This window comes from Belonocnema kinseyi, chromosome 5 (assembly GCF_010883055.1).
Source record: "Belonocnema kinseyi isolate 2016_QV_RU_SX_M_011 chromosome 5, B_treatae_v1, whole genome shotgun sequence".
Taxonomy (NCBI): Eukaryota; Metazoa; Arthropoda; class Insecta; order Hymenoptera; family Cynipidae; genus Belonocnema; species Belonocnema kinseyi.
The window spans coordinates 80,452,337-80,468,260 of record NC_046661.1 but is presented as its reverse complement, the minus strand read 5'-3'; the positions used below and the strand labels follow the sequence as shown (position 1 = coordinate 80,468,260).

The 15,924-nt window shown below is 25.9% G+C and overlaps 1 protein-coding gene across 1 annotated transcript in view; it reads left to right on the top strand.

The window, feature by feature from the left end:
* LOC117172889 (C-Maf-inducing protein-like) overlaps positions 1–15,924 on the top strand; it is a 137,877-nt gene that overhangs the window by 86,175 nt on the left and 35,778 nt on the right. The window contains exon 2 of the mRNA XM_033361176.1: positions 13,451–13,630. Within this exon, the coding sequence (XP_033217067.1) occupies positions 13,451–13,630 (180 nt within the window). The remainder of the gene's footprint in view (positions 1–13,450; positions 13,631–15,924) is intronic.

Genomic DNA, 15,924 nt, shown 5'->3' with positions numbered 1-15,924 from the left:
CCGTAATTTTACTCCCCCACCCATTTCTCTTGCCCCTGACTACGATGTCTTCCAGTCGAATAACGTTCTAGGTAGACCCCACCGATCGATTTTCTTCCGCCGGCACAAAATTTCGAATCTGACGTAGGTTCTAAAATTGTATTGATTAGCAAACAATGGATTATTTTTAAAAGTTACCTCAAATTCATATAGATGAAGCTGGGATACTAGAAATCAGAATCGTGTTAATTTTTAGCTTTAAAAAATTCTCCTTTAGCTGAGATTCGAACCCAGGTCACTTGGACTAAAATAATAAACTGGACTAAGCAGACTAAACAGTTCAGGGAATTCCAGAAAGTCAGGAAATTAAAAAATGTTTCAAGTTGATTTCATTATTTTCTTGAAAATTCAACCATTTTTTCATTCATCTGCGTTGGCAGAAAATTAATTTTTTTCTTGGTTAAAAATCACAACTGTTGGTTTGAAAATTTAACTATTTTGTTAAAAAAATATTTTATTTTGGTGAAAATAATTTTTTTCGCTGACAGTTGAACTTTTCTATTTTATGTTGAAAATTTGATTCGTTTCATGTAAGAAATTTCACCTTTTCCAATTAAAATAAAACAGCCGTTTGATTAAAATTGAACTATTTTGTTGAAAATTAACGCTTTTGGTGGAAAATAAATTTTTTACTGAGATTTTAACTTTTCTATTTTAAATTGACAATTGATCTTATTTCAGTCAAAATTAGTTTCTTTTCATTGAAAATTTTTCTATTTTGGTAGAATGTGCATCTTTTTCGTTAAAAAAATCACAACTGTTTTTTTGAAAATTAATCTGTTTTGTTAAAAATCTATTTGCTTCAGGTAAAAATTCAACTACTTAAAAGAAAATTTTTTTTTTGTTTGATAAATTTGACTAATCTACTTTTCATTAAAATTTATCTTTGATAGTTTAAAATTTTTCTTTTTTGTTAAAAAATTTATCTTTTGGGCTGAAAATTTAACTATTTATTTCAAAATTATTTTTTTAAATTGAAAATTCGAATATTTTGAAGATAGTGTTTTTAAATTAATTTTTTTATGTTCAAAATAAAGATTTTTTTGGTAGAAAAACCAACTATTACATTTGGTTGAAATTCATCTATTTAATTGAGCGTGGAAAGAATTGGTTAAAAATTCATTCTTTTGGTTGATGATAGATCATTTCAGTTGAAAAAGATTCTTTTTTTTTTGTTTAAAATTGAACTATTTTGCCAAAGTTATATATTTTGTTGTTTTGTTAAAAAATAAGTTTTTTAACTGCAGAATGAAATTTATTTATTTGGTAAAAAATTTAACTATTTTATTGAAAATTTATCGTTATCAATTAAAAGTTAAATGTTCTGTTGGAAATTAGTGTTTTCCAGTGAAAAAAATATAATTACTTGAAACTCGTTTCAAATCATAATTCTTTCCGTAGATTAAAATCAAAACTATTTTTTGAAAATTAGTTTTTTTTTGTTGAAAACTTATATTTATTAGTTAAAAATTCAAGTATTTGGTTGAAAATTTGTCTTTTTGCTAGAAAATTAATCTCTTGTTTGGATTTTTTTTGTTATAGGCTCAACAGTTTAGTTAAAAACTGATTTTTTAAACTGAAAATTTAACTATTCCAATTTTTTGTGAAAAATTTAACTATTTGGCTAAAAATTAATTCTATTTTTCAGAAATTTCCCGTTTTTTGACTAAAAATTTAACTGTTCTATTTTTTGATACAAATTCATAGCTTTGGTTGGATATTCTATTTTTTTTTGTTAAAACTTTATTTTTTAATTGTAAATTCAAATATTTTATTTGCGGTTGTAAAATGATCTTTTTATTTGAAAATTCATATATTTTGTGTAAAATTGATCTTTTCGTGCTAGAAAATTCTTCTTTTGGGTTAAAAATTCAATTATTTGGTTAAAAATCGTCTTTTTTGATTGAAGGTTTATAATTTTAGTTAGGAATTATGTTTTTATACTGAAATTTTACCATTTCCTTTTTTTGGAAAATTAATCTTTTTTGATAGAAATTTAAAATTCTTGATTGAAAATTAAATAATAAAAATAGTATGATTTAAAAAAAAAACTTAATTTACTTACAAAGTAGACTTAGCACCGTTCAGATTGTCCTTATAATATACAGGTAAATAAAATTATTATGATTACAAATGATTGCAAATAAAAATGGTATGATTTTGAAGAAAAACTCAATTTCATCAAAAAGTCGAATTAATACCGTTTAGCTGTCCTTGGTTATATAAATAAAAATAGGTTGATTTTGAAAGAAAACCCAATTTTGTCAAAAAGGGGACTTAGTACAATTTAGATTTTCCTCGTCATAAAAATAAAAATAGTAAGATTTTGGAAAGAACTCAATTTCATCAAAAAGTGGACTTAGCATCGTTTAGTATGATTTGTAAAGAAAACTTAGTTTTGTCAAATAGTGGACTTAGTGGACATTAAAAATTGGACCTAACACCTCTTAGCTCTCCCTGGTTATATAAATGAAAATAGATTAATTTTTATAGAAAACTTCAGAAATTGGACTTAGCGCCATCTAGATTTCCCTCGTTATACAAACAAAAATATTATGAACATGGAAGAAAACTTCGATTTTTCAAAAAGTGGACTTAGAACCGTTTACATTTTCCTCGTTATATAAACAAAAATAGTATGAATTTGGAAAAAAGTAATTTTCTTAAAAAGTGGACTTAGCACCGTTTAAATTCTCCTCGTTATACAAACAAGTATAGCATGAATTTGGAAGAAAACTTAGTTTTGTCTAAAAGTGGACTTATCACCTTTTATATATTCCTCGTCATACAAATAAAAATAGGGTGATTTTGTAAATAACTCAATTTCATCAAAATTGGACTAAGCACCGTTAAGCTTTCCCTTGGTTGTACAAATAAAAATAGAATGTATGATTAAAAAAAAAATATTTCTTCAATCTTCAATCTTCAATCTTTAATTATTTAATCTTAAATTATTTAATCTTTAATCTTCAATCTTAAATCTTCGATCTTCGATCTTTAATCCTCATCCTTCTTCTTTTAAATCCTCAACCTTCTTCTTTTAAACCCCCAATCTTCAATATTATTCTAATAACTCTTCTGTTTTCAAACTCCAATCTTCAATATTCAATCTTTAATTTTTAATCTTCAATCTTCAAACTTCAATCTTCAATCTTCAATCTTCAATCTTCAATCTTCAATCTTCAATCTTCAATCTTCAATTTTCAATCTTTAATCCTCAAACTTCTTTTTTTAAATCTTGAATTTAGAATTCTTTAATATTCTTCTTTTAAAGCCTTAATCTTCAATTCTCAATCTTTCAAATTCTTCTCTTAAATCTTAAACCTTCAATCTTTTTTTAAATCTTGAATTATCAAATTTCAATCTTCAATTTTAAATCTCCAATATGAATTTTGAAGAAACCTCACTTTAATGAAAAAGTGGTCTTAGCATCGTGAAGCTTCCTTGACTGTATAAATGAAAATAGTATGTATGATTTTTTAATAAGACCTAATTTCTTTAAAAAAACTGGACTTAGTGTATGATTAAAAAAAATCAATTTCATCAAAAAGTGGACTTAGAATCGTTTAGATTTTCCTCGCTATACAAACAAAAGTAGTAACATTTTGATTTTGTTTGCTCTTTTTAATACTATAAATATCCGTAAATAGAATTTTTAAATTCAGAAAAAAGTGGTCTTAAAAATTTTCAAAGTGCGCACACTGTTTGAATTTTCATCAAAAATGGCTGGTTAGCGAACTCGTACTTTCTATTAGGACCTAAAAAAAGTGTGCCAAAGATGAATTTGATCCGTTCATTTTTTTGAGAGTTATCGTGTTTACGGACGAACGGTCGGACGGACTGACGGATAAACAAACAGATGCCGTCGTAAAAATTTGATTATCGGATACAGGGGGTTTTGAAACGTGGAGATCCGTTGAAAAACTGTGGTGTGAAATTTCGGACACTTCTAATACTTTCTTAATCGTAAATGATGAGAATATAAAAATAGTATGATTCTTGACGAATACTTAGTTTTATCAAAAAGGGGACTTAGCATCTTTTAGGTTTCCCAGGCTGTGAATTTACAAAAATATAATTAAAAAAAACTTAGTTATGATAAAAAGTGGACTTAGCGCCTTTTATCTTTTCCTGGTTATAGTAGTAAAAATGGTATGATTTTAGAAAAAACTTACTTTCGTCAAAAAATGGACTAACCGCCATTTAGCTCTCCCTGGTTGTATGAATAAAAATAGTATGGTTTTTTAAGAAAGCTTAGTTGTGTCAAAAAGTGGAATTAGAACCTTTTGGTTTTTTCTGTTTGTATAAATAAAAATAGTATGATGTTTAAAAAAAATTAGTTTCATCAAAAAGTGAACTTGGTACCGTTTAGATTTTTCTGGTTTCATGAATAGTGGACTTAGCCGCTTTTAGCTTTCCCTGACTGTCTAAATACAAAAAAATATATTCTTTAAGAAAGCTTTGTTTTGATTAAAACTGGACTTAGAACTTTTTCTGGTTATATTAGTAAAAATGATATGATTTGAGGATAAACTTAGTTTCCTCAAAAAGTGGACTTAGCACCGTTTAGCTATTCTCGCTTCAATTATTTTTGAGACTACTCTTTTTAAAAAAAGAGTTTCTAAGTCCGGTTACTCTGAAATACAATTTATTTCGTATTCTTTTCATGATTTTTTTTTATTTTCGTCGGTGACGGCGAATAACAGATTTCGCCTTCCCCAACAAGTTCGTCACTTTTTTTCTGCTTTGAATATATGCATTTTGATTAACTATACACTCTTGCATTGTTGTATTATTCGGATCTCTATTTTAACCACTCGGGTTCGAAGTTCACCCTTCGGGTTTTACCTGAATTACAGATGAAGTAATTTAAATTTTTTCCATATAACCATGACACCTCGTGGGGTCAAGTTAGACAACTGTGTTTACTAGGGAAAAAGATGTATCGCGATAACAACCAAGTTCGAGACATGTGCCTTACTTTCATAGTCGTCGGTTTTAAACAAGTCGCTCATTTTAACTAAAGAGTAAATTATTTTTTTACAATTAGTGAGAAAAACAAAATAGTGTAATTTCGAACCAAAAAATTAATTTTCTACTAAAATTATGGATCTTAAACCAAAGTTAATTTAATTTTGAATAAAAGCGGTTGAAAACATTGATTTAAAAAATCAGTTTTATCCTAAAAGATTAATTTTCTGCCAAAAGATGATTTTCAAGCTTAAGTGACCAATTTTTTGAATTTTTGAATCTAAAAAACGAATTTTTAAGTTAACAATATGAATTTTTAACCAAAAAGTTAATTTTAAACTAAATGTTTCAAACCCAAACCAAAAAGGATTATTTTTCAATGAAATTTATAAATTATCGAGACAAAAAGACGAATTTTATGCAGAGTAAATAAATTTTTAACTAAAAAAGATCGATGCGCAGCAAAAAATATAATAATTAAAATGATAAAAAAATAATTTTCAGGAACAAAAAAAAACACAAGTTAAAAAAAAAATGTTGACCAAAAAATGAATTTTCAACTAAAAAGAAGAATTGTCGACTAATGAGATTCATTTTAAAAAAACTTTCAACAAAAAAGTTAGATTTTTTATGAAAGGCATCAATATTTAACCCATTTTTTTAACTTTCGAGATAAAAAGACGTATTTTCTGTAAAACAGTTTAATTTACAACAAAATAAAGTACATTTTTAAGCAAAAATTGAAATTCACATTTTCAGATAGAATAAATGAATTTTTAATTAAATAGTTTCATTAGCAACCAGAAAAATGAATTTTGATCTTAAATGATGAATTTTCAACTAAAAAAGATATTTTATGGACCAAAAATATAAAAGTTCCATTTGCAGTTAAAAAAATAAATTTTCGGCCAAGAAAAACGATTTTGTAGCAAAATATTGAAATTTAAAACAACGACAAAATTTCTTCCCAAAAAGATAAAGTTTTAAGTATTGAGATTACTTTTCTACCAAAAAAATCAATTTTCAACCAAATAGTTGAATTTTTTTACTAAAAAAGATAAATCTTCATCTCAAAATAGAATATTTCAGATTTCAGGACTAACACAATTTTAATCAAATGAAATGCAATTTTAACAAGATAAGTAAGTTTCTTACCAAACCTATGAATTTTCATCCAAAAAGATTAAATTTCTACCAAAAAACGAGGAATTTCTCACTAAAAAGAATAAATTTTTAACAAAAAATGGAATGGTTAAATTTTTAGCTAAAATAATGAACTTTCATTTGAAAAATTCAAATATTCAACAATATAGTTAGATTTTTAATCAAAGAAAGTAATTTTGCACGAAAAATCTATATTTTAAAACGAAAATATAACTTTTCAACCAAAAATATAAATGACCACAAAAGACAGTTTTTTAACAAAAGAATTGATTTTTCAAACAAGAAAAAGTAAACGCTCTTACATATTCTAAGTTTCTAAGTCCAAACTCCTACATCCTAAGTCCTGAGTTTTAAATCATAACTTTTATGTTAGAAGTCACAAATGTGTAAAGAAATTCAACTAAATAATTTATTATTTTAAACTTATAATATCATAAGACGAACCTTATAATTCCCAGGTTATTTTCATATATTCTGCTAAGAATTTTGTATAAGTCTTGAACTTTAAAAGTGATATAAGTCCTCAATTTGAGAAAACACAAAGGTCAAACTAATTACGTGACATAAAAATGCTTCTAAATTCTAAGTTTCTAAGTTCAAACTCCTAATCTCTACCTTCTATGTTTTATTTCTTGAATTCTAAGTTCTAGATTCTGAGTCTTAAGATCTAAGTCCTAAGTCCTGAGTTCTAGATCCAGTCACTAAATTGCAAAGTGATTTAATTGAATAAATCTTCTTTTAAAAATTTATAATATTCTAAGGCTGATCTCATAAGTCCCAAGTTTTTAAAGTACTATAAGTCCTCAATTTTTAGAGACACAGTTTATATAATTAGAAGACATAAAAGTTGTGAAGTCTAAATTTCCATTCCCTGAGTTCAAAATCTTAAACTCTGCCTTCTATTTTTTAAAATTTTTTATTCTATGCTCAGCGTTATAGATCCTAAGTTCCAAGTCCTGAGTCCAGTCTCTCATAAATGCAGAGTGATTCAACTGAATTATTTTAAGTTGTAATTTGAATAATAATGAAATATATAAGTCCTAAGATGTTAAGTTGCCACAAGTTCTAAATTTTTTGAAACGCAAATGTTCGTCTAATCAAAAGTCATACAAATTCTGAAGTACGAATTTTAATTTCCAAATTCTAAACTCTTAATCTCCAGTTTCTATGTTTTAGGCCCTAAACTATATGTTCTATGTTCTAAGTCCTTAGTTATTTAAGGGGTATAAGTTCTCAATTTTTAGAAAAAGCAGCAGTCAATCTTATTAAAAGACATAAAAGTCCTAAATTACAAAATCTAGGCTCGTAAGTCCAAACTCTGATCTCTATTTTCTAGGTTTTCTATTCTATCTCATAAGTCCTTGATCCTAAGTCCTAAGTTATAGGTACAAACTCTAATTTTCGAATTCTAAACTCCTAATCCCTACCTTCTATCTTTTAGATCGTAAACCCTATGTTCTAAGTTTTTAAGTTTTGGATCTTGAATTCTAAGTTCTAGATCCGAAGCCATAACTCCTCATTTCTAAGTCCTGAGTCCATTCTCCTAAGTTTGCTAAATATTTCAACTAAGTTAGTCTTAATGTTAAATGTTAAATATCCTGAGGCCCAACAAATAACTTCCAAATTATAGAAGTCACATAAGTCCTCTTAGTTCTAGACCCTAAGTCCTAAGTTCTAAGTCTTAAGTTCGAAGTCCTAGGTCTAATCTTCCAAATGTGCAAATCGATTTAATCAAATTACTCTTTATATTAAACGTATTATATCCTGAGACCCGCCTTACAAGTCCAAGTCATTTAAGTGACATAAGCCCCCTTTAAAAAAAAAAACAAGAAGGTTAAGCTAATTAAAATAGATAAAAGTCCTAAAGCATAGTCCTAAGTTTAAACTATTAGTCTCTACCTTACATTTTTAGATCTTAAATCTTCTGTCGTATGTTCTAGTTCTGAGTTCTAAGTCCTAAGTCCTAATTCTAAAGTTCTAAGTCCTTGTTCCAATCTCTACAATGTGCAAAGTGATTCACATGAATAAATTTCCATCTTGATCTTACAATATCCTAAGCCTAACCTTATGGGTCCTAATTTATATAAGCGACTTAAATCTTCAATTTTTAACTACACAGAAGTAAAACTAATTGATATGCTTAAAAGTCCTAAGATACTGAATTTTAGATCCTGAATCCTAAGTCCTAAATTCGAAGTCCTAAGTCAAATCACCCAAATGCGGAGAGTGATTATTTTTAGTGAATCTTAATCGTAAGCTTATAATATCCTACCAGTGACATAAGTCTCAAGTTATTTGAGTCTTATAAGTCCTCCATTTTTGAGAAAACCAAAGTCAAACAAATTAAAATACACAAAAATTCTAGAGTACAAATACTGAGTACCTAAGTTGAAACTGGAATAAATCTCCACCTTAAACTTATAATATCGAAGCACCAAATTTCTAAGTCTCAAGTTATTTAAGTGATATAAGTCCTTAAATTTCAGAGGCACACAATTCCAAATAACTGAAAAACATAAAAGTCCCTAAGTCCAAATTAGAAGTCCATAAGTCCTGACTTAATGTTACAAATTAAGAAAAATGCGAAATATTGTAACATAATGCTAATTATTAAATACTGAGTGCAGTTTTTATAAATTATGATCTAGAACTAAGTCCATAGTCCAACACGTGCGCCTCATACGTCAGCTGTAATCTGCCATGTCGAGCGAGACTTAAAGGCTTGGCAAAAGTCGTTACCTTTCTCATCGCATCGCATCTGTTTCACGTCGCCGAGCTTTTCAGCTAAGCCATGGCACAGCTACTGGTCTAAAATCCACTATATGTTTGCATCCCGATAACGATAACAGTTTTACATCGACGATAAGACTTCCGAATCGTGAGCAGCATAATGCAGAGTATAAAATATCTAGTTTGAAACTTTTACGGGAAAAACATTATTTTTAATGACTTTAGGGAAATTTTAACATAATATTAAAATTTTTATTTTCTCTTCTGGCATATTTTTGCGCGATTATTATTTTCTCATCCGGAATACTTAATGAGATTTTTCAATCAATAATAAAAAATGTGGAATTCTCAAGCTAAAAATACAATTTTTTTTTTACAAAAAAGTTGAATTTTAACTAAAAAGGTAATTTTGAACAAACAGTGAAATGTTCTCTCAAAATAATTAAATTTAAAAAAAATATTTTTCAACAAATAATTAAATTTTCAACTAAGAAGATACATTTTTGATTAAAAAAATGAATCTTTAACTAAAAAAAATTTTAACAAAGGTATTCAACTTTCAACTAAATAATCGACATGTTTACAAAAATAGTTGAATTTTCAACCCAAAAAGACAAATTTCCAACCAAATAAATAATTTTTTTAACATAAAGATGACTTAAAAAACATTAAACAAGTAAATTTTTAATTATAAAAAATCAATTTTCCACAGAAAAAAAAGAATGGACTTTCAAAAATTTGGTTAAATCTTTAACAAAAGAAATGAATGTTTAAGTAAACTAATGAATCTTTAACGAAAAACTTAAAAAGAGGTAAATTTTTAGCAAATAGTTAAAATTTTAAACACAATACTTGAATTTTCAAACCCAAAATACTAATTTACAACGAAAAACTTAATTTTCAAAAAATAGTAACGTTTTCCACTAAAATAGCTAAATTTTTAGCCAACTAATTAAATTTCTGACCAAATAATTAAAGATGATTAATTTTCTACTAAAAAGAAAAATTCGTAAGAAAATACATGAATTTTTAAATAAAAGAGATAAATTTTGAACTAAAAGGGATACATCTTAAACTAAATAAATGAATTTTAAACTAAACTATTGAATATTTAACAAAAAATATAATAGACCATGTTTCAAAAAAAATTTATTTTATATAAGAAACAGTTGTGCCAAAAAACTCGAGTTTTTATGATAAAGGTTCATTTTCATGAAATAATTTAATTTTTTATCATAATACTTGAGTTTAGAATCCAAGAGTTCTAATTTAGAACAAAAAAGTTAAATCTCAACAAATAGTCAGATTTTTATCCAAATAGATAAGTTTTTAGCTAACTAATTAAATTTAAAAAAAAACAATCAAAGATAAATATTTTCTAACCGAAGTGTTCAACTTTCAACTAAATAATCAAAATTTTTACTAAATTCGTTGAATTTTCTACCTAGCAAGACGATTTTTCAACAAAATAAATAACTTTTCAAACAAACATATGATTTAAAACAAACATTTAATAGGTACATTTTTAATTTTGAAAAAAGTCAACAAAAAGAAAAAGAATAATTTTTTAACAAGATAGTTAAATTTGTAAACAAAGAAATAAATTTTCAACTAAAATAATTAATCCTCAATTAAAAAAGATGAATCTTCAGCATAAACATAATTTCTTATATTTAAAAAAAACAAATTAAATTTTACATCAGAAACAGTTCAACCGAAAAATCGAATTTTTAACAAAAAGTTTGATTTATAACTAATAGTTGAATTTTTTAACAGAATACTTGAATTTTCAAACCAACAATACGAATTTTCAATGAAAAAGTTAATTTTCAATGAACACTAACATTTTTAACAAAAATAGTTAACAAAATTGTTAATTTTTCGACAAAATAAATCAATTTTCAATGAAACAGGTATAGTATATAAAAAAATATAATATGTTATATTTCAGCCAAGAATTTTTTTAAATTTTGAATTAAAAATAGTAGAATTGAACCATAAAAGACAAATTTTTAAGAAAAAGTTAATTTCTAACAAATAGTTCAATTTTCACCATCATAGTAGATATTCACTTAAAAAACAACAAAAAAAGTTTAAAACGTTGAATTTTTAAGACGAAATGACGAATTTTTTACAAAGCAGTTGGAGTTTCCATTAAAAAGTTAATTTTTATCAACCTGTCAAATTTTATGTCGAAATAATTACATTTTCAACAAATAATTAATATTCCAAACAATAAGTTCAGTTTTCAACAAACAAACAAAAATTTAAATAAAAAAATCAATTTTCAACTAAATAGTTGAAGTTTTAACAGAAAAAATAATTCCTAATTAAAATACTACATTTGAAACTAAAAAAATGGTTAACAAACCTGTTGAACTTTCAAACAAATAATCTAAATTTTTATCAAATTCGTTCAACTTTCAACCCAAACAGGCGAATTTACAACTAAATAAATAGTTTTCCAATCAAAAAAGACGATTTAAAAAAAAACATTGAATAGGTACATTTTTAAATAACAAAAATAAATTTTCAAAAAAAAAAGAATGATTTTTCTGCGAAAGAGTTAAATTTTCAAGGTAAATATATAAATTTCTAATCTAAATATATAAATTTTCAACAAAAAAGGTAATTTTCAACAAATAGTACAATTTTTTACAAAATTAGTAAAATTTTAGCCAAAAAGATAATTTTTCAGCCTAAATAAAAAATATTGTTAACAAATCTCTTGAACTTTCAACCAAATAATCTAAATTTTTATCAAATTCGTTCAACTTTCAACCCAAAAAGGCGAATATACAACCAAACAAATAGTTTTCCAATCAAAAAGATGATTTAAAAAAAAACTTCGAATAGGTACATTTTTAAATAACAAAAATAAATTTTCAAAAAAAAGAAAGATTTTTTTTGAAAGAGTTAAATTTTCAAGACAAATATATACATTTCTAATCTAAATATATAAATTTTCAACAAAAGAGGTAATTTTCAACAAATAGTACAATTTTTTACAAAATTAGTAAAATGTTTAACCAGAAAGATAATTTTCCAGCGAAACGGATGAACTTTAAACTAAAATTGTGAATCTTAAACAAATATTCAACAAAGAATTAATAATTAATTTCTTTCTCAACCGGATTCTATTTGAATTTTCAACCAAAAAAATATATATTGTTAACCCAATATTTTAATTTCTAACTAAAAAAGATAAAGTTTTAACCAAAAATGGAATAGATAAATCTTTAATTGAAATAAATTAATTTTCAACGAAGAAAAAAATATTTTGAAACAAAATCGTTAAATTGCCAAAGGAATAAATTTTAATCTTAAAAAAATTAATTTTTAACTTAATAGTTGAACGTTTAAATGAAATCCCAAAGAGTTCTAGTTTAATTAAAAAAATTTAAAATTCATCTCCGACCAAATACGAGAATTTTGTATATTTCTTGTATTTATTTGGATATATTTTTAATATTGTATATATTCTTAGTCTTTCAGAAAAGTTTCCACACCATACATATAAGTTACTGGAAAACTAAAATTTAAATTTCGCGCTTACTTTTCTTCAAAAGTGCGGGAGATTCAAAATTGGAAATTTAATTTTTTGAGATTTTGCTTCAATATTTGATGCACGAATTCTCACGATTACCTATACATATTCGCTTCAGCGAGCTCGAACGGATTCGTTTGAGTCGACCAAAACCCTTGATTGCACTCGCTTGCAATTTAAAAGTAATAATAACTTACTTTTCCATTACTGTTACTGACAAGTGGGCTAGAAATAACAGCTGGTTTATTGGCGGATAGAAAACCCTGGAAAAGTATTTTTAAGCCCCGTAAAATTTTCTGTAAAATTATTTTTAATGGGTTTAATAGTTCTTATGGGTTCTTTGTTTAATTATCAATAATAATAATTGTTGAAGTAATTCATTCACTTTGATTTCCAAGTTGTTAATCTTGCACGTTAGATTCAAATTTTGGAATCTTGTTTTGAGAATGTTTTAATTAATTGAAATAAATCAACAATTCAATGAAAGAAAATTTCCATTATTTCAATTTAATATTATAGTTATGAATGAACAATAATAACAGAGTTTAATTTTAATTAAAAAAAAATTATTCATCAATTATTGAACATTTTAAACTCAGGTGAAAAAAAAAAGAATTTCGAATCACAGGTTTAAGATTCTGCACTTTCAAACATTTAAATAATATAATATATCAATATTGTTTTGCGTTTTTTTTCAATCTAACATTATCAAAAAATTTCGAGCATGAATAATAATCATAAATCAATTGATAAAAATTAAAAGATTTGAAATCAAAAGGTTAAAATTCGTGTCGTATAAATAATTATTGGTTGACAATTTCTTTGTATCTAATATTTAAAACTCTTTTTAACAACATGTTTTTAAGTTGTTTATATTTTTAATGTTAGGAAATAAAAATCCAGAGGAGTGAACACGCGCTTAGCGCGCGCGAATTTACTACTATTTTAATTAATAAAGTCAAAAATTAAATTGAAATTCTAATAATAATTTTTTTTCAGCTCACGGGATTTTTACAACAACCAGTGGCGTATAGCAGTATGACTGAAGTATATGCTGTGGCTAGGTGGGACCCAACTTACAAATATTGTTTAAGAATTGTCCTACCGGATGGGTCCCTTCTTCTTCAGGCTAGCAATGCTTATACAAGGGACCAGTGGTACCACTCAATACTCTGGAAGGTAATTTATTTATTTATTATTTAAAATTGATCATTTTTCACTTATCACACTTATCACACTTATCAATGACACTTCTCATACATCTCAATCACAATTATCACTCTGATCAATCACACTTATCAGTTACACTGATCATTCACACTGATAAATCTCACTTATCAATCACACTCATCATTCACATTTAACACACTCATAAATCTTATCAATCACACTCAGGATTTACAGTTATCACACTTATAAACCTCATCAGTCATACTTATCACAATTATCAAACTTATCATACTTATCAATCACATTTATTACACTTATCATTCACATTCATGATACTTATTGCACTGATGAATTACGCTTATCACACTTATCCATTACACTTATTAAGGTTATCAATCATACTTATTAATCAAATTACTACACCTATTATTCACACTCATAAACCACACTAATCACACTTATTCTAATCAATCACACTTATAATACTCATAACACTTATCATAAATATCAGTCACAATTGTCACAGTTATCAATCACATTTATCAATTAAACTGATCAATGAAACTGATTATTCACAAATATTAAGCACCCTCATCATTCACACTTATCATGCTTATAACTCTAACCAATCACACTTATCACACTTTTAAACTGCACTTATCACACTTTTCAGTCTTATTAATCACACTTATCACATATATAATATTTATCCATCACACTTATCACATTTATTACTCTCATCAATCAGTCTTATCACACTTACTAATCACAGTTATCCGTTACATTATCCGAATTATCAATCACACTTATCAATCACACTTATTAATCACAATTATCAATCACACTTATCATTACCACTTATCACACTTATCAATCACACTTCTCACATTTATCACAAGGATCCATTACACTTCTCACACTTTTAACTCACAATTATCACTATTATCAATCTCACCTATCACATTTATCACTATTAACAATCACACTTATCACACTTATAACAGTTATCTATTACACTTATCACACTTATCAATCATATTTATTACACTTTGCAATCTTATACATTACACTCATAGACATATTAATTACAAGTATTGCACTTATCACACTTATCACAGTTATCTATTACACTTATCACACTCATTAATCACACTTTTTAAACATCTCAATCACAATCATCACATTGATTAATTACATTGATCTATCACACTGTTCAATCACACTACTCTTTAACACTTATCACGCTAATGAATATTATCAATCACACTTATCACACTTATCAATCGTATTTATAATAATTTTTATGCTTATTCATTACACTTATTAGACTTATCAATTACAGGTATCACACTTATCACTCTTTTCACACTTGTCAATCACACTGATCAATCGCACTCATAATTCACACTTTTCATACTAATTAATTTTTTCAATCTTATCAATTGTATTTATCACACTTATCACTGTTATCAATCACATTTATTACGTTTATCAATAATACTTATCATACATATCATTGACAATTATTACACCTATCTATCATACTGATCAATCACACTTATAATTAACGCTTATCACACTTATCACTCTTATCAAATACAATTATCATACTTATTACACATAGAAAACTTACCACACTTATCAATCACACTTATCATTCACAGTTATCACGCTTACCACATTTATAAATCACAATTTCCATACATTTTAATCACAATTATCACATTTCAATCACACAGATCTATTACACTTATTAATCACACTCATCATTCACAATTATCGCACTAATTAATCTTGTCAATTACACTTATCATTACATTTATTACACTTATTACACTTATCAATCACATTTATCACGTTTATCAATAACACTTATCATACATTTTAATCACAATGATTACAATTGTCAATCACATTGATCAATCACGCTTATAAATCACACTTATCACACTTATCACTCTAATCAAACACAATTATAATACTTATTACACATAGAACACTTACCAAACTTATCAATAACACTTATCAATCACACTTACCATTTACAGTTATGTGATAGATAGATTTATTACACTTATAAATCACACTCGACATTGACAATCATCACACTAATTAATCTTGTCAATCACACTTATCAGTTACATTTATTAAACTTATCACTCTTATCCATCACATTTATTACGTTTATCAATAACACTTATCATACATACGAGGGTAGTTCAATAAGTCCTTAGAATGAAGTATAAAAACAATTTTTTTTGGGTAAATTTTTTTTTATTTTTCAACATAATCTCCTTGGAGCT